The following is a 21,546-nucleotide window of genomic DNA, read 5'->3' as shown; positions in this document are numbered from 1 at the left end:
GGCTCTATATCCTGTTTGGAGCCTGTGTACCAAATCCAGCCTTCTTCCACCCACTCTGCCCCTGACGATCAACATCAGAGCAAGTGCAGCTTAAAATCCAAAATGTCCAAAACTGGGACAGCTGGGTTTGCACATGCTGTTTGTTCTCTCTCGTGCTTTCTCTCTCGTGCTTTCTCTCTCATGCTTTCTCTCTCTCTCTCTCTCTCTCTCTCTCTCTCTCTCTCTCTCTCTCTCTCTCTCTCTCTCTCTCTCTCTCTCTCTCTCTCTCTCTCTCTCTCTCAGCTCTCACTGTTTGCTTGCTAATGTCTGGCACTCTATCACTTCAGAGATAACTTCTGGTCCAGCCTTTTATTGGTTAATTGGACTTATGGAGTCTCATGTATTTTTCTGCCTGGTCTGGCTTCTAATCACAATTCTCAGATTTTAGCCTCCTGAATAACTAAGGGTTACAGGCATGAGGTAAGGGCATCTACTCCAAGGGCATATACTTCATCTCTCTTGTAGCATAGGCTTCCATTCTCAGCTTAGGGGAGAGCTACTGATTTCCATTCTGTTGTTCGTCAGATTTTTGCTTTTTAAAATTATTATTATAAAGGTGATATACAGAGGGGTTACAATTACATGTAGGTAAGGAATGCATTTCTTTTTTGACAGTATCACCTCTTCCCTTGCTTTCTCACTGTTTTTATCCCTCTCATTAGATTTATTTTTATGCTTATGGAGCTTGACCTCTGGGTCTGGGTGCTGTCCCTGGACTCTTTTTGTCCAAGGCTAGCATTCTACCACTTTGAGCCACTGTGCCAATTTTGGTAGTTAATTAGGGATAAGAGTCTCACAGACTTTCCTGCTCAGGCCTGGCTTTGAACCATGATCCTCAGATCTCAGCCTCCTGAGTAGCTAGGCTTTACAGGCATGAACCACCATTGCCCAGCCCAGATTTTTTTATTTTATTTATTTATTTTTTGGGTCCGGTCGTGGGGCCTGAACTCTGGGCCTGGGCGCTGTCTCTCAGCTCTTCAGCTCAAGGCTAGCGCTCTACCACTGGAGCCACAGCACCACTTCCGGCTTTTTCTTTTTGCTTATGTGGTGCTAAGGAATTGAACCCAGGGCCTCAAGCATGCAAGGCAAGCACTCTACTGCTGAGCCACCTTCCCAGCCCCCCAGCCCAGATTTTTTTAAACAAGAAGTTTGCACATCTCTAGTAATGCTCTCAATTTTATCACTATAAACACTTGCACTTCTCACCAAATTGTATTTGAATCTCTCTTGTCTAATGAACATAAACCAAGCGACTCAAGAGCAGCAATGGGAAGAAGGGAATAACAGTGAAAGATGAAACAGCTTACACTAAGCAAAAGGAAAGAAATGTACACATCACCCAATTTGGAAGAAATAGTTGTAGTATCAAAGTTTATAGAATTCACAAACTTTATACACTATGATAATGACACTTTGCCTTGTGAAGATTAAAATGTGTTTTTGACTTTAACTAAGTATCACTATCCCCCAGTATTGTGACATTTATGTAATCACTTAATCTCAATAAAAAATTTAAAAAAGAATCTCTCTTGTTAACTAATTGTTTTCCTAAAGCCTAGAGAATGCCCAGCACACAGTAGGCATTTCATGTGCATCGTTGACTATAAATAATACTCTCATATCCTTCTATTTGAAAAATTCTTGGCTTATTTTAGTACTGGGGATGGAACTCAAGGCCGCCTCTACATGCTAGGAAAGCACTCCAACACTTAAGCAACATTCCCCAACCCTTTTTATTCATACATGTGCACACACACACGCACATACATGGGCATCTGTGTGTGTGTGTGTGTGTGTGTGTGTGTGTGTGTGTGTGTGTGTGTGTGTGAATGCACTCATGCTGGTACTAGAGTTGAACTCAGGGCCTGGACACTGTTCCTTGGCTTTTTCACTCAAGGTTGGTATTGTACCACACAAGCCACAGCTCTATTTCTGGCTTTTTAGTAGTAAATTGGAGATGAGTCTCAGACTTTCCTGCTCAGGCTGGCTTCAAACCATAGTCCTCAGGTCTCAGCCTTCTGCGTACGTAGGATTGAATGTATGAGCCACTAGTGCCTGACCCTGCATTTTAATTTTGAAACAGGGTCTCACTAATTTGCTGAAGCTGGTAAACTCATGATCTTCTTGTTCTACCTCCTAAATAGCTGAGATTACAGGTTGCACCACACAGCTCTCCTGGTTTTTGAAGTTTATTCTTGAGTAAAGGAAGAGGGATATGAGAAAGAAGACTAAATTTTTCTTAAGATCTCTCATTTTTAAGAACTCCACATTAGCTATCAGAAGACAAAGGTAAGAAGGGAAGAAGAGATTCCATTTTCTTAAAAAAAAAAAAAAAGAAAGAAAGAAAAATAAAAGGTGCCAAGCACCAGTGGCTCACGCCTGTAATCCTAGCTACTCAGGAGGCTGAGATCTGAGGATCACAGTTCAAAGCCAGCCCAAGCAGGAAAGTCTGTGAGGCTCTTATCTCTAATTAACCACCAAAAAACCAGAAGTGGCGCTGTGGTTCAAGTGGTAGAGCACTAGCCTTGAGCTGAAGAGTGCAGGGACAGTGTCCAATCCCAGAGTTCAAGCCCCATGACCAACAATGTTGTCAGACACTTTGTATTCATATACTATTTTGTAGAATGGGAACTTCTGTGTACAACTACTTAAAGATAATAAAAAATTAAAAAGGTGATGATGTGAAAATGTAATGTATAAAAGAACTCCAAATAGCCAAGGAGCTCATGTAGACTAATAGCCAGAGAAATTAAAATTTAAAAACAGTATTTTTTCTGACTGGCAAACATTTTAAAAATAGATAATATTGTTATCAAGGATTTAAGGAATAGGGCACTTTAAAATACTGTTTGTAGTACTTCAATATATTATGTAAACTAAATTGGTAGTATGTTTTAAGGTTTCAGCTCTGTCTATGTTTGTAGCATCATTGTTTTGGTGGTATTAGGATTGAAACATAGAGCACCATGTTCTTGTCTGTTCATCTGGTGCTGACCCACTTAGCCATGCCTCCAGGTGACATTTTTGTTAGATATTTTGGAGAAGGCGCATCAAGGATTTTTGTATCTGGACTGACTTCAACTGTGATCCTCTGGATTTCAGGCTTCTAAGTAGTGACTCAGGTGTGAGTCACCAGTGCCCACCTTGTAGCATTATTTAATAGGGAAAATGAAAAATAATATTATACAGAAAAATAAATAAAGTATGGAATAGTCCATCTATAGAATCATGTCAGTGTGGTCATTGATAAAAATCTATGTAAAAATTTAAAGGAGATGCAGAACAATACATAATATAATCCCCTTTAGGAAAAGAAAGTATGCTACGTACTGAGAAAGATCTCAAAGGCTCCATACTAACACTTCCTATGTAAGAATAGAAAGGTTTGGGGCTGGGAAGGTGGCCCAGTGGTAGAGTGCTTGCCTTGCATGCATGAGGCCCTGGGTTTGATTCCTCAGCACCATATAAGCAAAAAGCCGGAAGTGGTGCTGTAGCTCAAGTGGTAGAGCGCTAGCCTTGAGCTGAAGAGCTGAGGGACAGCGCCCAGGCCCAGAGTTCAGGCCCCACAACCGGACCCAAAAAAAAAAAAAAAAGAATAGAAAGGTTTCTTTGCACAATGAATATGTAATATGTTTTAAAAGAATATATTGAGGTATGCTTGACATAAAACAACTGCACATATTTAAAGTGTCAAATTTGACATTTTATGTACTAAAATCATGAGAATCAATTTCCCTTTCACACTCCTTGGGTTTCTTTGTAATCCTTCCTGGGATTGCCCTTCTCTGGCTAATCTGTAGCAATCATTGATGACTTTCTGTCACTATATTGTATTTTCATAATGTAATATAAATGGAATCCTTTAGTATGTACTCTTATTTATTTTTGTCGATTGTGGGGCTTGAACTCAGGGTCTGGGCACTGTCCCTGAGCCTTCTTGTGCTCAAGGCTAGTGCTCTATCACGTCAGCCTCAGAGCCACTTCTGGGTTGTTGGGTTTTTGTTTGTTTGTGTTTGAATGGTTAATTGGAAATAAGAGTCTCATGGGGACTTTTCTGGCCAGGCTGGTTTCAAACCACGATCCTCAGATCTGGCTAGGATTACAGGTGTGAGCCACTGGCGCCAAGTCTATGTATTCTTCTTTATCTGCCTTATTTTACTTTGAAATTCATCCAGGCTGTTGTACATATCAATAATTCTTTGTCCCTTTTTTCTTTTCAGTATTTGGTCTGAATTCAGGGCCATGAGCTGGCTATGCATTCCTCACTTCCATTTTTTCGGGACTTGAACTCAGGGCCTGGGTGCTGGTCCCTGAGCTATTCTGCTATTTTACCACGTGAGCCAAAGTTCCACTTTCAACTTTTTTTGGTGGTTAATTGGAAATATGAATCTAGCAGACTCAGGGCTGACCTCAAACCACAATCCTCAAATCTCAGCCTTCTAAGTAACTAGTATTATACTAGTTATAGATAGCTAGTATTCTCCCTTTTCACTTTATTTTTCAAAAGGGGTTTTGATTCTTGCCCTGGCAGCGTGGATGGTAATCCACCTGTTTAAGCTTCCCCCAAAGCTGAGGTGACAGGCAGGTACCTCCCAGCCCAGCCTTTTCTGTTGATATGTGGGCCATCTCATGATCTTTTTTTAAATTTATTTATTTTTTGGGGGGGAGTCCAGTCATGGGGCCTGAACTCTGGGCCTAGGCGCTGTCTCTCAGCTCTTCAGCTCAAGGCTAGCGCTCTACCACTTGAGCCATAGCGCCACTTCCGGCTTTTTTCTTTTTTCTTATGTGGTGCTGAGGAATCGAACCCAGGGCCTCATGCATGCAAGGCAAGCGCTCTACCACTGAGCCACCTTCCCAGCCCCATGATCTTTTTTTTCTGGGAAAAGTTAGAATGGTTGGTACTTGATATGAAGTGGAGGAAAAAGGATGATGCCCCAGATTTAGTGAGTAGGCGATGGTAGTGCCATGGGAGGGGCAGTGGATTTGGTGGAAGTGGTCTTGTCCAGTTAGTTATGAGGTGCCTACTTGTCACAAAGATGAAGCATGAGGTTATCAGGAGCGCCGTCGTAAATATAGGCGTCTGAGTAGGGATAAAGATTATCTGGCTCTGCACGCTCCCGGTCCGGGGCACAATCAATAGACTCTTAAGATGCGTGCAATTCAATTTTATTATCTGCCTTCCCAGGAGGAGCCCAATACTACCACCACCACCACCAAGCTTTGGGACTAGAAAACCCCGCCCAACTTGCCTCTGCGCAGAAGCCTCGCGCATGCGCACCACGCCTCCCGCCGCCGCGCCCTTCTCTGGGCATCAGGACTCCTACTCTCGGCCCTCCCCGCCCCGCCCCGCCCCGTCGGCTGCCGGTGACCTGCCTGGGCGCCGGGAACGGGAAACCGGAAGGGGCCATTGGAGTTCGCCATGGGGCTGTTTGGAAAAACACAAGAGAAGCCCCCCAAAGAGCTGGTAAGGCCCGTGGCGGCGGCAAGTGAGTGGGCGGACTGGGGGGGGGGGGGGGTGGCGTTGCGGAGTTGGTAACCGGCCGGCGTCTCTTCCCTCCCTGGCTGGCCTGGTACCGCCCGGCCCCCATTTCCGGGGCCTCCCACTCGACCGAGGGGCCCGGACACGGAGTCTCTTGCGCGCTGGCGGTGGGGAGAGTGAGCGAAATCCCTCGGTACCCCGGCTTCCGAGGGGGTGCCGTGGACTGAGTGAGGAGTTGGGCGGCCTCCCCTTCCCAGGCTGAGGCGGCGAGGAACCGGGCCCCCTCTGCCCCGCACGCGATGGTACAGCCCGCCCGGAACCTTTCTCCAGCGGCGGCCCCGCCCCTCACGCGCCCGGCCGGAGCGCTGTGCCGGGGGCACTCACGGTCCTAGGACCCCGAGGCGCCTGGCTCTCCACTCCTCTGGGGAGGGAGGGAAGTGGTCTCTTCCTACCCCTCTCCCAGCCGACTTCTGTTCACTCCCGAGGCATACTGTTATGTCTCAGGGACCCGACCCAGAAGAACGCTGCCTTCGAAAGCAGCCCTGGACCCGGCTCTGAACTTTTAGATCTGCCCGTGTATTGACTTATGGTAGGAGGCAAGCTGTTTGAAGCACCTGCACAAGAATCTGCCCGCCCAAGTTTTGACTCTCAGCTTTTGCGATCTCTTGAAAGTTAACCTCTTTCAGCCGTATTCTTACCAAGTAAGAATAATTTGTTTTACCTCAAGGTGATTGAAGACTAGACGATGTGAAGTTTAAACTAGTAGAGATGGCTAATTCTTTCTCTTTTTTTGGGGGGGGGGTAGGGTGGGAGGAGTGGTTGTACTGAGGTTTGTACATGGGCACCAAGCTTGCTAGGCAAGCTATATTAACTTGAGCCACACCTCCACCTCCACTCCCTTTTGTTTTGCTTGTAGTTATTTTTCAGTTTGGGGCTTGACTTTTTGGCTTTGGCAGGTCTGGAGTGGAGATATGCTACTACATCTAGGACTTATTTATTGAGATGAAGTCTTGAGCTTTGATGGAGCTGGCTCCAATTGTCATCCGCCTGATTTCTGCTGTCAGAGTAGCAGGGATTATAGTCACGATCCACCACCCCAGTCAGGAGAGGGGTAATAGTTCCTCAAACACAGTCCAGCAGCATCAGCATTACCAGGAGCTTCTCGAAATTGTGTATGCTCTGTGTGTGTGTGTGTGTGTGTGTGTTCGTGTATTGGTGTATTCATTGGTCCTGGGGCTTGAACTCAGGGCCTGAGAGATGTCACTGAGTTTTTGTTCTCAAGACTAGTACTCTACCACTTGAGCCACAGCCCCACTTTGGTTCACTAACTTTCTTGCCCAGGCTGGCTTTGAACCATGATCCTCATATCTAGCTAGCATTACAAGCATGAGCCACCTGGGCCTGGCTAGAATCAGATTTTGTGTTCAGACAATCCCTAGTATGTTTACTAGTGTTTGAGAAGCCATTCTGTACAACATCCAGACTTTTCTTATTGGAAAAGCACTAAAATACTTTCCTAAGTGACCTTGTTCAGCTCTGTAGGCTTACCATAAAAACTGGTTTCATACATTAATTGCCATTTTCCCAGATAGGTTGTCCTATTGAAAAATTAAGTTGACATTATGTTCCCAGTAATTATATTTATCCTCTAAAAATTGCCAAGGTGTTAATACAGGTTATATGTAGAGACCAGTTTAAACAGTAATGAGACACTTTCTTAAGACTCTTAGACTATCTTTGATTCGCAAAGCTAAGGTCACACACTGAAAGTAACAGCTTTCCCTACCCTTAAAGACATTCTTCTACAATAACAAACATCTTAAAATGTACACATACCACAAAATGTGTCTACATAATGTTCTCCTCTTTGCAAAATGGTGTTAATACATCTTTTCTCATTTAATTTTGTATATTTTACCAGAGGCCACCATTTAGTAGATAAAACCACTTAATAAAGGATTTTAAACTAAGTATAGTGATACCCACCTGTAGTTCCAGCTACTCAGGAGAGTGAGCTCACAAGTTGGAGGACACTCTGGATAACATAAAGAAACCTTTAAGTCAAAGGCTTTTAGGGTTCTTCCATCTAGTCTGGGTGTTACAGAGAGGAGCTCCTCAATCATAGATATGCATAAAACTTAGTAGGAATCTTGTATGAATTCAAAATTGGATTCAGTAGGTCTGGGGTTGGGCTCTAGAGTTTAATAAGCTCCTAGGTTGTGTTGATGCTGCTGGTTGGCTCTTGAGTAGCAAGTCTGCAGGGTTTTAAAAGACTAGTCAGGGCTGAGAAGGTGGCTCAGTAGTAGAGTGCTTGCCTCGCATGCATGAGGCTCTGTGTTATTATTCCTCAGCACCACATAAGCAGTAAAAGCAGGAAGTGGCACTGTGGCTCAAGTGGTAGAGTGCTAGCCTTGAGCTGAAGAGCCGAGGGACAGCGCCCAGGCCCAGAGTTCAGACCCCACGACCAAAAAAAAAAAAAAAAAAAGACTAGTCAATCCTGCCTACTATTATTAGCTAAAACATGTTGACCCCAGCACTCTGCCAGTCTACTTACTCAGTGTTACAAGGTAGGACCTCTAATGATCCTCACACTGCAGATATAGAATTGAGGCCGAGAATTTGCCCAAGGTTTACAGTTTATAAGTTTTTTTGTTTTTGTTGGTCATAAGACTTGAACTCTGGGCCTGTCCCTGTTCCTGAGCTCTTCAGCTCAAGGTAATCGCTCTACCACTTGAGGCACAGTGTCACTTCCTGCTTTCTGGTGGTTAATTGGAGATAAGAGGCTCTAGTCTTTCGTGCCTGAGCTGGCTCTGAACCTCGATCCTCAGATCTCAGCCTCCTAAGTAGCTAGGATTACTTTCATGTGCCACCAGCATCTGGCTTACAGTTTATAAATTTACAGAACAAGCAGTTATAATCTAGTAAGTTTTTTTCTTCCTCAAAAATTGAAACTCATTGCCCAGGCCCAGAGTTCAAGCCCCACGACCAAAAAAAAAATTGGAACTCATAACTCTCATGCCTTTTATGCTGCTTCCATTTCCAGTCTGGAATTGGATATTCTTCATACAGCTACTAGAGTTCTTAGATTGAGGTGATAAAAGTTTGGACTCTATACTATTAACCAAGATTTTCTTTTAATTTCCATCTCAGCATGCCAGAGTATCTGTTCGGTTCTGGTTCATTCTTGCTTAAGTTTGTTGTAAAATACTTCAGCTTCTGCTAAATGGTAGACTTTCTCTTACATTGTGTGACTGGGACCAGAGTGTTTTGTTACCTGCCACATTTACTTAGCATTGAATTTGTAATGCCAGAAAGCACAGTAGAGCTAGGGTCAATTACTTTTTTCTTTGTGGAGCTATTGATACACAACACACAATACAACTACATGTGAATAAGAAGACAAATAATGTTAGTTTAGCATCAATTCATTTTAAAAAGGGGTTTTATCATGTCTATATAGGCATACAATGTACCTTGATCAGCTCTTCTCTGTTACTATCCCCTATCAGTCTCTTCCCTCGCTTTTTTTTGTTTAACATACATAATTTGTACTAGGAAGGGTTTGTTGTAACATTTGTACACCTCTATTCAATGTATCCCATTAGCTATCCTAATCAATTTTAACAGGTTTCATTATTCTGTTTTTCCACATACAAACTGTGTGGGCCATATTTATTTCACTCACCCTCTTTGTTAGCCCCATCCAACCTTATTTTAGTGTCTCTCTCTCTCTCTCTCTCTCTCTCTCTCTCTCTTTCTCTTTCTCTTTTTCTCTCTCTCTCTCTCTGTACCCATGTGTGCTGGTACTGGGGCTTAAACTCAGGGCCTCTTGCTCAGTTTCCTGCTCACTTGAACCACATCTACCTTCTGCCTTTTCAGGGTTAACTGGAGATAAGAGTGTTGAGGATTTTTCTGCCATGGCTGGCTTCAAATCTTCACATCTCAGCCTTCTGCAGATGTAAGCCACTGGCTCTTGGATTGTTTTACTTTCTTGTCATTCTTTTTTTTTTTTTGTCGTGGTACTTGAACACAGGTCCTGGGCGCTGACCTTGAGCCTCTTTTTGCACAAGGTGTGAGAACCTGAGCAGGAAATCCCACCCCACACTGACTTCACCACCCGGGTGTGAAAAGCGAGGCTTGGTGGGCTGGCCACCGGATATAGGGGAGGAGGTTCCCGGGAGGAGATATAGAGAGGGGGACACCTCTAATAACATGCGGCAAGGGACGCACCTCCAGGAGCGGGGCAGTGCCCTGGGAGGAGAACTGGGCTGACGGAGAGGTCCGGATGGAGAGGTGCACACAGAGCCTAGAGGCCTGTGGAAAGGCCTGTGAAGAGCTGAGAGGCCCATGGGGAGCAGAGAGGCCTGCAGAGATTGAAGAGGCGGAGAGAGCTGTGAAGAGCAGAAAGGCCTGCACAGAGGCCACAGGCCTGTGGATCGCCAGCCTGCAGAAGGCCTGTGGGAAGAAGGAAAAAGGAAAAACTTGCTCCCTTGGAAGTTGCAGCTGCTTCTAGTTCTGAGTAACCCAGAACAGGGTTGCAGACCAACTAATAAATCAACTTTATTACCCTTTAACCATGCCTCCGTGGATTTTCTCACTCAAGGGTTATTACAAAGGTTAGCGCTCTACCATTTGAGCCACAACTTCACTTCTGGTTTTTTTACCTTTTTTATTTTTTTTTTGGTCAGTTGTGGGCTTGAACTCTGGGCCTGGAAGCTGTCCCTGAGCTCTTCAGCTCAAGGTGAGCAATCTACCACTTGAGCCACAGTGCCACTTCCAGTTTTCTGGTGGTTAATTGGAGCTAAGAGTTTCTCGCCCGAGTTGGTTTTGAACCTCCGTCTTCAGATCTCAGCCTCCTGAATAGGATTACAGACATGAGCCACCAGTGCCCCGCAATTTGGCATTTTCTTAAAGATAGAAAACAAAATAAAATATTCAGCTTCATAAGAGAAGCTAAATACAGGGGAAAAAAATTAAAAGATAACAGAAGAGAGGAAAGAGGAGTTGAAAAGGAATTGAATAAATGTTCTAGTTTAAACTGGATAACTCCTTCGTACTGGGGATTGAGCCAGGGCAGGGTCTTGAATTTTCTTGGCAAGTGCTATACTACTCAAGCCACGCCACTAGTCCTTTTGCTTTTAGTTTTTCAAAGCAGGTCTTGTGCTAACTTGACTGGCTTGGGGCCATGAAATTCCTCTCTTTGCCTTCCAAGCGTCACAGCTGGCCTCACAGCTTGTGCCACTACACCTAGCCCTAGATAACACTTAAGTTGGGATAAATTTACATTATGCCTTCCAATGGGAACTGGAATATGCAGGCACGTGGTACTGGCATAGGCTAGGCAGGGGCCAGATGTAGCCAGGCCACACCATGATGGTGTTGAACTTGGTCCTGTACATACAGGCCATGGTGACAGGTTAGGACAAGCAAGTAAGGGCAGTGTTATAAGAACTCTATATAGTATGCAGCATAGACTTAGGTGCTAAGTAAATGTTTTCTGAATAACATATTACAATAAGGTCAAGTAGTCATAAGATGGAACAGTCTTTCAAGAACAACTCCAGGGGAACATTAGTTACATGGGGGAGCCTTGGCAGATTGAATGCTTTGCCTTCAGACGTCTCAGACACTTGGATAGAGAAGTCTTGGTGGGGAGACCTATTTTTTTTAATGAATTTATTATTTGAAGTACTGGAGAATGAGCTCACAGCCTCTCACTTACTTGGCTTTTCTACTTGGCTGGTGCTCTGCCTCTGGAGACATACAGCCCTGCTTTATGTTGATTAGTTTGGAGGCAGTCTCATGACGTTTCTGCTCAGGCTGGCTTGGAACCTGAGTCTTCCAACTCTTAGCCTCTGAGTAGCCAGGATTACAGATGTGAACCACTGTTGCCTGGCTCTTCTCTGTCTTAAAGGGCCCACTTTAAGATTAGACTAGACTTTTTGAGGTTAAGGATTCTTGTTTGGAAATTTGTAACAATTTTGGAATAGGTGTGAGGAAGAGGAGGTTTTGCTCAAAAAAATTATTTTCTGGGACTTGAAGTTCTGCCAGTTTTCCTGTCCCTCACTGATTTAACCTTGGGTAGCTTCTTAAATCCTTTGACCAATTTATGTTAATTGCATGAGTAACTTGTAACTCATGGTCATGAGATATTATTCTGCTTCTTTTGGGGGGGGAGCGGGGGGTCTGATCGTGGGGCCTGAACTCTGGGCCTGGGCACTGTCCCTCAGCTCTTTAGCTCAAGGCTAGCGCATTACCACTTGAGCCATAGTACCACTTTCGGCTTTTTTTTTTCTTCTGCTTATGTGGTGCTGAGGAATTGAACCCAGGGCCTCATACATGCAAGGCAAGCACTCTACCACTGAGCCACCGTGTCAGCCCGATACTATGCTTCTTGTATTTTCTGTGAAATGAAAGTTGGAGGTAAACTTCCTTACACTAAGGTTAAACAATTTTATCAAGAGTTTTTCACAAGTAATCTGTGTACTTTGTAGTATTGGGAGGCATATGATGTCTGGTTATTAATGTTGCTAATAACCAGTTACCTGGTTAAAGTCATAACAGCCATATATGTTATTTTTTTTCTTTTACTGCTGCTAAGTAAAATTTTGTTTGAAGGTATGGATTTGTACTGAGCATCTATAGTAGACTCAACAGACCAGATCAGTAAAATTTAATCACATTAACTGAGCTTTAATTAGTTACAGGAGGCCCTTAGCCAATTAATTATTTAAGCTGTTAAGTGACCAGTTGATTAAGTTGTAGCCCCCAAAATTGGTTTGTATCTCATTTTTTTATAAGTGGTTTTTGATCACATTGGACTTCTTAGAACTTGCTGTTTTTGAGATCTATGTAATTTACAGTTAATTTGTTTTGTTCAAATGAAGGACTAAATTTAATTGGTCTAAGGAATTTTCCTTTTAACATTGCTAGAAAGTGATATTGAGGTATGATTCTTAGGTGCCAGAGGAATTACGGAGTTCTGAACTATTCCTTCAGTTAAATACTTAAGCATTCACTGGTCTCCTTTTCCTGAATTTCTTAGTGATGAAGGGTTTTCAGATTGGTATTCTAATTCTACCATTTCTTCATTTCTTACCTGACACTCTAACTTTATATTAGCTGAGGCTGTTTGGTTTCTACTGAAATGTCAGGATAGTGTTTGATGGCTTTTTTTTAAAATTTGCCAATATTTAGAATAAGGAATTGATATAAATTCAATGATACCAAAAAGTGCCAGTTCAAACTCATGGTCTTCCTGCCTTGGCCTCCCACGTTGAGATTACAGTTACAGGAGAATGCCATGAAGCCAAAGATATTCCTTAGCCAGGTGCCGGTGGCTCACGCCAGTAATCCTAGCTACTCAGGAGGCTGAGATCTGAGGATCACGGTTCAAAGCCAGCCAGGCCAGGAAAGTCCATGAGACTTTATCTCCAATAAAACCACTAGAAAACCGGAAGTGGCACTGTGGCTCAAGCGGTAGAGTGCTCGTCTTGAGCTGAAGAGGACAGGGACAGCGCCCAAGCCCAGAGTTTAAGCCCTACAACAGAAAAAACAAAAAACAAAAAAAACTTGTTTAGATACATAAAGTTTAGATTCATAAAGTTTAGATTCATAAAGTTCAGGCCCCATGACCGAAAAAAAAATATGACATATTGCTTAAAAAATGATTCTAGCTACTCAGGAGGCTAAGATCTGAGGCAAAACCAGACCAGTTAGGAAAGTCTACTTGACTCATCTATAATTGGCCACAAAAGAACAAAAAACAAAAACTGGAAATGGAGCTGTAGCTCAAGCTCAAGTGGTAGAGTGCTAACCTTGAGGGGGCAAAAAAAGCCCAAGTACTGAGTTCAAGCTCCAGGATTGGCACCAAAAAAAAAAAAAGATAAAGTTGATTATAGACTAAATTGCATCAAACCAGTTCTTCTGCTGAAAATAACTAGCAGAGAAAATTATTAAAAGCTACCAAGGCAGTGAGAAATTGTAAAATGAAGATCCTGAGAAATGGGAAGCTTAGTTACAAGAGAGCTTTTAATTTCTGTGTCAGGATGGACAAACTGAGGGCTTTTGAGTATAGTTAGGTTTTTGTTGTTGTTCGTTTGTTTGTCGGTACAGGTCCTGGAGCTTGAACTCAGGTCCTTGGTGCTATCCCTGAGCTTTTGTGCACAGGGCTGGCACTCTACCACTTGAGCCACAGCTCTACTTTCATGAGTATAGTTTTTTATTCCCATGCTTACCATCTTCTCAGCACTGTTTTTTGAAAAAGGCTTTTTACTAACATTAGTCTCCTTTGTTTAGTTTGCCGGGCATGCAGTAGACTATGAATTTATTGTTGGTACTAGAATTTGAACTTGGGGCTTTGTGCTCCTAGGTAGATGTTCTACCACTGAGATGTACCTCCAGCTTGGCCTTTTGTTGGTTAACTGGAGATGGAGTCTCATAAACTCTTCTCCATAAGCTGGCTTCGATTTTCTAGGTCTTCTAGGTCTCAGCCTCCTGAGTAGGTAGGATTATAGGAATGAGCCACCACAGGTGACTGGCTGCACTGGTATTTTTGAGAAAGTTTAATGTTCTTGCTTGACATTTGCCTTGACCACAATCCTGTTTTTCCACTTTAGTCATTGTTGGGATGACAGGTACATGCCACAACACCCAACTTTTTCTGTTAAGATGGAGTCTCGTGTTTTTCTGCCTAAGCTGGCCTGAAACTTTTTTGATCTTCCAAATCTCCATCATAGCTAAGAAGACAGGCACATGTCGCTGTATCTAGCAATGGGTTGAGAAGGGGCTCTCATAAACTTTTCTGTACAATCTGACTTTGAACCTTAAGGTCCAGCTTTGAATAATGGATATATATTAATAATGAGAAACTTTGAATTTCCTATGGTTTTCACAACATATTGCTTAGTTTTTATTTATACTGTATTCCTTATTATAAGTGGCTTTCATCTATTACTAAAATTTTATTTAGATTAACAAATGTTGATTTTCCTTTTTATCTGTTTTAAAATTCCTTTTAAAAATTGTAGTGAGGCTGGGCACCAGTGGCTCATGCATGTAAACCTAACTACTCAGTAGGCTGAGATCTGAGGATCCAAGTTCAAAGCCAGCCTGGGCACTCTTATCTCCACTTAGAAAATGGGAAGTGGCGAAGTGGCTCAAGTGGTAAAACACTAGCCTTGAGCTGAAGACCTGAGGGACAGAGCCCAGGCCTAGAGTTCAAGCCCCACAACTGACAAAAAAAAAATTGTAGTGGTCTTTACAGTTATGAAAGTTGTTTGATATATATTCTTTTTTTTTTATTGTAAAGATACTATACAGAGGGTTACAGTTACATGAGTGAGGTAATGAGTACACTTCCTCTTGAACATTGTTACCCCCTCCATTGTTTTCCCCCTACCATGATATATATTCTTGAAGCTCTTTGTCTTGGACAGGGGTCAGGGGTGCGCGCGTGTGTGCGTGCGTGCATGCGTGTGCGTGTGCGTGTGTGTGTGTGTGTGTGTGTGTGTGTGTCCTGGGACTTGAACTCAGGGTCTGGGTACTGTCCTTAAGCTTTTTTTGTTCAAGGCTAGAGCTCTGCTAAGTGTGCCACAGCTCCACTTCTGGCTTTTTGTAGTCAGTTGGAGGTAAGAAAGACTTTCCTGCTTCAGACCTCAGTCCTCAGATTGCAGCTTCTTGAGTAGCTAGGATTACAGGCATGAGCCACCAATGCCTGTCTTGAACTATATGTATTTCATATCCTAAAAGAGCATTTTAACCATTGGGAGAGATTTAAAACACTATCATCAGGGTTTTACTTCAGCTCAATTAAATTGGTAAGTAAGGCCAGGTGCCAGTGGCTCACACCTGTATTCCTAACTACTCAGGAAGCTGAGATCTGAGGATCATGGTTCAAAGCAAGCCCGTGCAGGAAAGTCCCAGAAACTCTTACCTCCAATAAACTACCAGAAAACCAGCAGTGGTACTGTGGCTCAAGTGGTAGAGCGCTTGCCTTGAGCTGAAGAGCTCAGAGACAGAGCCCAGGTCCAGAGTTCAAGTCCCAAGAGCAATTGACCAAAAGAATTGATAAGTAAGTTTCCCAGGTGCCTTTCTGTGTGGTTCAGATTTATAAGCACTGGTTTAAGACATGACTAGCTATTTTTTTTTCCAATTCTCTTAGGCAACTTTTTCTTTTGAAAAATTCCTTTTGATTTTATAGGTTTAAAAATGGATTTTCTAACAGATTGTTTTGCAATTTTTACAAGGAAGGTTCTGGAGATTTTTGTTAAGTGTTACTTATGGTTGAAAATTGTTCTCCCTTCTTTATGAAACTCATAAAATGTCTATTTCAGCATTTGCTTTTTGCCAGGCATTGTCCCTTAGCTTTTTTAAAAAAAAATAGAATATTGGAGTCTTTATTATACAGTTAGCAGGCTGCAGGAAGCCAGTTGTTACAAAGGCCTGCAGCCCCCAAATACACATAACACAGTTAGGAAACATGCTAGAGAGGAAAGAAAGATAAAAAAACAATACCACCAGTCCAATTCAGCTCCAATGGAGAGCTGAACTGGGATGCCATTAATGACTGAAGAGGAGACTGGAGACAGGACAGGATCATAGAGGCACTGATGGCATGACGTTCTGCTGGCGAGGCTAGTCTGGGTCTTCACAGGCTTAGGGGGTAGATCTACAGGAAAAAATCGTCCCTTAGCTTTTTACACTCAAAGCTTGAGCCAACCTCTACTTACATTTATTTTTACTTTGCATTTATTTATTTATTTATTTATTTATTTATTTATTTATTTATTTATTTATTTATTTATTTATGTTGGTTGTGGGGCTTGAACTCTGGGCCTGGGTGCTGTCCCTCAGCTCAAGGCTAGCCCTCTACCACTTGAGCCATAGCACCACTTCCCATTTTCTGCTGGTTTATTGGAGATGAGTTTCATGGACTTTCCTGCCCCCTGAGTAGCTAGGATTACAGGTGTGAGCCACCAGCTCCCAGCTTTTATTTTTATTTATTTTATTTTTTATTTATTTATTTTATTTATTTATTTTATTTATTTATTTTATATTATTTTTATCTCAACCTCTCACGTAGCTAGGATTACAGGCAATAGCCATTGGTGCCTGGCTTAATGATAGGACATTTCAAAAATGTTTTTTAGTCTCTGTTCATGGATAAATATACAGAATTCAGAATGTCTTCTATTCCTGTTTTGTTTTATTAGATTTAAGTGTTGCAATATCTCTTTGAGAAGATGGGAATGTAGAGGGTTGGTGATTTTTTTTGTTTTGTTGGTCATGGGGCATGAACTCAGAGCTCTTTTTTGCTCAAGGCTAGTGCTATACCACTTTGAGTGACAGTGCTACTTCTAGTTTTCTGGTGATAAATTGGGGATAAGAATTTCAAGGACTGGGCTGGGAAGATGGCTTAGTGGTAGAGCGCTTGCCTTGCATGCTCAAGGCCCTGGGTTCGATTCCTCAGCACCACATAAGCAGAAAAAAAAAAGCCGGAAGTGGCGCTGTGGCCCAAGTGGTAGAGCACTAGCCTTGAGCTGAAGAGCTGAGGGACAGCGCCCAGGCCCAGAGTTCAGGCCCCACGACCGGATCCAAAAAAAAAAAAAAGAATTTCAAGGACTTTACTGCCCTGGCTAGTTTTAAAATGTGAACCTCAGACCTTGGCCTCTAGAGTAACTAGGATTACAGGCCTGAGGTACCAGTGTCCAGCAGAGAGGGTTTTTTTGTTTTATTTTGTTTTTGTTTGTTTTTGCTGGTCCTGGAGCTTGAACTCAGCCTAGGTGCCATCCCTGAGCATCTTTGTGTGCAAGGCTAGCACTCTACCACTAGAGACACGGCATCATTTCCGGCTCTTTCTGAGTATTGTTTATTGGAGATAAGAACCTCATGACTTTTCTGCCCCAGCTGGCTTCAAAATGAAATCCTTAGATCTCAGCTTCCTGAGTAGATAGGGTTACAGTCATTAGTCATAGCACCTAACAAGAGAGGGTTTTTTGTTTTGTTTTGTTTTGTTTTGAGGTCCCATCGTGGACCTGAACTCTGGGCCTGGGCGCTGTCCCTCAGCTCTTCAGCTCAAGGCTAGCGCTCTACCACTTGAGCCACAGTGCCACTTCCAGCTTTTTTTTTTTCTGCTTATGTGGTGCTGAGGAATCGAACCCAGGGCCTCATGCATGCAAGGCAAGCGCTCTATCACTGAGCCACCTTCCCAGCCCAAGAGAGGGGTTTTTAAATGACAGTGCCACTTCTTTAAAACTTCTTATGAGTCCTTTACTAGAAAGCACATATAAATCTACTTTTAATGATTAATCATCTGACAACTCTTGATTTTCCTTCAATGATTTAAAAAAGTGAAGAATTAGAAAATTTATTTGCATAAGACTTTGGTAGTTAAGTCCCCATACCTGTTAACCTAGCTTCTTGGGAGCTGAAACTGGGAAACTTGTATTTTAAGGCCAACACAGGCAAAAAGTTTGCAAGACCTTAACTCAACCAATAAAAAGTTGGATATTATAACTGGGTGCTGGTGACTCACTCTTGTAATCCTAGCTACTTAGGAGGCTACAATCTGAGGATTATATTCAAAGCCAGCCTGCAAAGAAAGTGTTAACCGCCAATTCTCCACCAGAAAACTGGAATTTGGCACTATGGTTAAAGTCTTGAGAAAAAAAAAAAAAAACTCAGGAACAGTGCCCAGGCCCTTGGTTCAAGCTTGACGGACCCCCCCTACCCTACCCCACCCCCCAAAAAAAGTTGGGCATGGTGACACATACCTATCATCCCAGCTATATGGTAGTATAAGTGGAATCATAATCTGAAGTATAAATAGAATTATAATCCAAGCTATTTCAAGTCAGGCCCTATTCCAAAAATAATGAAAGCATCCAGGCTCATTCGTAATCCTAGCTACACAGGAGGCTGAGATCTAAGGATTTCTGTTTGAAGCCAGCTGGGGCAGAAGAGTCATGGGCCTGGGCCAACAAATCCAGACTCATCTCCAATTAACCAGGAAATAGGTGGAAGTAGATCTGTGGCTCAAGTAGTAGAGTGCCTAAGGGAGAGAGTGAAGCCTTGAGTTCAAATACCAATACCCATACACAAAAATACAAAAATAAGCTGGGTGCTGGTGGCTCATGCCTGTAATCCTAGCTAATCAGGAGGCTGAGATCTGAGGATCAGGGTTCAAAGCCAGCCCAGGCAGGAAAGTCCATGAGACTCTTATCTCCAATAAACTACTAGAAAACCAGAAGTGGCACTGCGGCTCAAGTGGTAGAGCACTAGCCTTGAACTGAAGAACTGAGGGACAGTGCCCAGGCCCAGAATTCAAGACCCACAACTGACAAAAAAATTAAAAAAGCAAAAAGTGCTAGGGATGTGGTAGCTTGCAAGGCCCTGAGTTCAAATTCCAGTACTGCCATTAAAATTTGATAATCAGAGTTATTTACTGTTAACACCTACACCAGTATTTCCAGTTGACTCCCTGATTAGTGCTTCATGGGTTTTTCCTTACTGAGAATTATATCATGATAATAAGGGATGTGGATTAATGGAATATTTTGTGCAAAATGGAAAAAAATGTTAAAGGGGAGAAGGAAAAGATGAATTTACATGACACATAGACTAGTTTTTGAAATAATTATATTTAAAAGAAGGTTATCTTGTGCTTGTAAAAAAAAAGTCTTTGTCTATGCATTCCTGAAAAAAATGTTTATGGGCACTAGTGCTTTATGTTGATAGTCCTAGCTACTTAGGAGGCCAAGATCCAGAGGATCAAAGTTTGAAGCCAAGCCAGTCAGAAGTCTGTGAGAGTCCATCTCCAAAATAGCCTGCAAAAGCCTGGCTGGAAGCATGGCTTAAGCTAAGCAAGTAAATTGCATAATCTTCAAGCACTGAGTTCAAATCCCAGTGGAAAAGGAAAAAATGGTTTGAGTAACTGCGGAATACCATACTCCTGAGTACTTCTTCCTGCCTGCTTTCATTTAGGAAACTTTAACAAACTTGCAATGTCTGTGCACTATGAGTAAAGTGTTGAGGAAGAAAATAGTTTATTTTGTGTCTAAAAAGTAGAATTAATCAAAATTGTTTAAAATTGGTTAAGTGTTTGTTTCTCTTGAAATTCTTTACCTAAAATTTGTCCTAGGTTAATGAATGGTCCTTGAAGATAAGAAAGGAAATGAGAGTTATCGACCGGCAAGTAAGAGGTAAATTGTTTTTCTGTGTTCCTGTCCTATACTTTCTTGATATGTTTCACTTCAGTTCTTAAAAATGTCATCTATGGGGCTGGGAAGGTGGCTCGGTAGAGTGCTTGCCTTGCTTGCATGAGGCCCTGGGTTCAATTCCTCAGCACCACATAAGCAGAAAAAGCCAGAAGTGGCTCTGTGGCTCAAGTGGTAGAGTGCTGCCTTCAGCTGAAGAGCTGAGGGACAGCACCTAGATCGAGTTCAGGCCCCACGACCAGGAAAACAAAAAAAATTATCTAGATGTCATAAGATAGTTTATTCACATACTAACAATTTGTAGATGTCCTGATTATTTGCTTTTTTTTTTTTTTTTTGGCCTGTCCTGGGGCTTGAACTCAGGGCCTGGGTGTTGTCCCTGATTTTCTTTGTACTCAAGGCTAGTGCTCTACCTCTTGAGCCACAGAGCCACTTCTGGCTTTTCTGAGTCGTTTATTGGAGGTGAGTCTCATGGATTCTTCTGCTGGGGCTGGCTTTGAACCTCCAACCTCAGATCTCAGCCTCTTGAATAGCTGGGATTACAGGTGTAAGTTACTGGCACCCTGCTATTATTTTTATTGTCAGAATAAAAAAGATAATTAAAAGAAACATGTCTTATAAGAGGAAACAAAACCTCTGCTATATAAACAAATGGCTTTTTTTGTAATTCAATTCAAATAAATTGAAATTAAGGTGATATGATTGGAGAAGAATAGCATAAAGGTATTCTAATGTTACTAACTTTTAAAAAGAATTAGAGCCAAATACTGTGGCTCAAGCTTATAGTTACTTCTAAGTTAGTGTTGTTGGGAAGGTGTTACAGTTCAATGCTAGTTTGGGCATAAAAGTTCATGAAACTCCCATCTCAGTGGCTGGGCACAGTAGTGTGTCTGTCATCCAAACTAGTGGGGGAAACACAGTGGCTTGATGTAGTGGTGCACAACTGACTTTTCAGAAAGAGAAACACAAATGGAAGAATCGAAGTCTAGGTAAGCCCAGGATAAAGTAAGACTTTATCTTAAAATACCTAACCCAAAAATGGTTTGATGAAGTGGCTCAAATATTAGAGCTCCTGATTTTGTCGGTTGTGGGGCTTGAACTCTGGGCCTGGGTGCTGTCCCTGCGCTCTTCACCTCAAGGTGAGCACTCTACCACTTTAGTTACAGCACCACTTCTGGTTTCCTAGTGGTTTATTGGAGATAAGAGTCTTACGGACTTCTCTGCCTGAACTGGCTTTGAACCGTGATCTTCAGATCTCAGCCTCCTGAGTAGCTAGGATTACAGGTATGAGCCACCGGTGCCTGGCTTAGTACCACCATTTAAAAAAAAAAGAAAAAGGAAATGAGAATACCATTCCAGCCATGATGAAGTAACTGGTTTTAATTGTAAACAAAAAGTTGAAAAGCAAGACAACTAGCACTATTTTGGACAACTAGCACTTTGGGATTCTGATTACAAAGAAAAGAAATATCCCCAATGTGGTTCTAGATTTTTGCAGTGTAGCTCATGGAATGGCATTCCAAACCAGAGAATGGTAGTTCTGCTGAGTTGAAAGGTATTAAAGAGGAAAATACCTAGAGAAAGAACTCAACCATTTGAGTTTTTGTGTGAGTACTAATCTAAGCAATATGCTTGGAGTGAAATTTCAAGAGGCTGGACAAAGAACAACTACTGGAAACAGAGCAACTACCAGGAAAGTCACATCTTAATATAAATGCAAAGAATAAGGGCACCATAAACACTTATGAAATAAACTTAAAAATAAGTCTGGAAGCTGTTTTTAGGGAACTTAGTTATCAACCAAAGTAATGG

The 21,546-nt window shown here is 42.4% G+C and overlaps 1 protein-coding gene across 2 annotated transcripts in view; it reads left to right on the top strand.

Moving 5' to 3' along the window:
- Positions 1-5,370: 5,370 nt before the first annotated feature.
- Positions 5,371-21,546, top strand: part of LOC138825229 (charged multivesicular body protein 3) — a 40,084-nt gene continuing 23,908 nt past the window's right edge. Inside the window, exons 1-3 of one of the 2 annotated variants that reach the window (XM_070019635.1) lie at positions 5,427-5,503; positions 6,023-6,219; positions 19,659-19,719. In XM_070019635.1, coding sequence (XP_069875736.1) covers positions 19,692-19,719 — 28 coding nt within the window. In that variant the 5' untranslated portion in view covers positions 5,427-5,503; positions 6,023-6,219; positions 19,659-19,691. Of the gene's footprint in view, positions 5,504-6,022; positions 6,220-19,658; positions 19,720-21,546 lie in introns of both variants that reach the window. The other variant, XM_070019634.1, reaches the window with a different exon arrangement.

Source organism: Dipodomys merriami, unplaced genomic scaffold (assembly GCF_024711535.1).
Source record: "Dipodomys merriami isolate MVZ:Mamm:240054 unplaced genomic scaffold, mDipMer1.0.p SCAF_136, whole genome shotgun sequence".
In the NCBI taxonomy this organism is placed as follows: domain Eukaryota; kingdom Metazoa; phylum Chordata; class Mammalia; order Rodentia; family Heteromyidae; genus Dipodomys; species Dipodomys merriami.
This window is presented reverse-complemented; position numbering and strand designations above follow the sequence as displayed.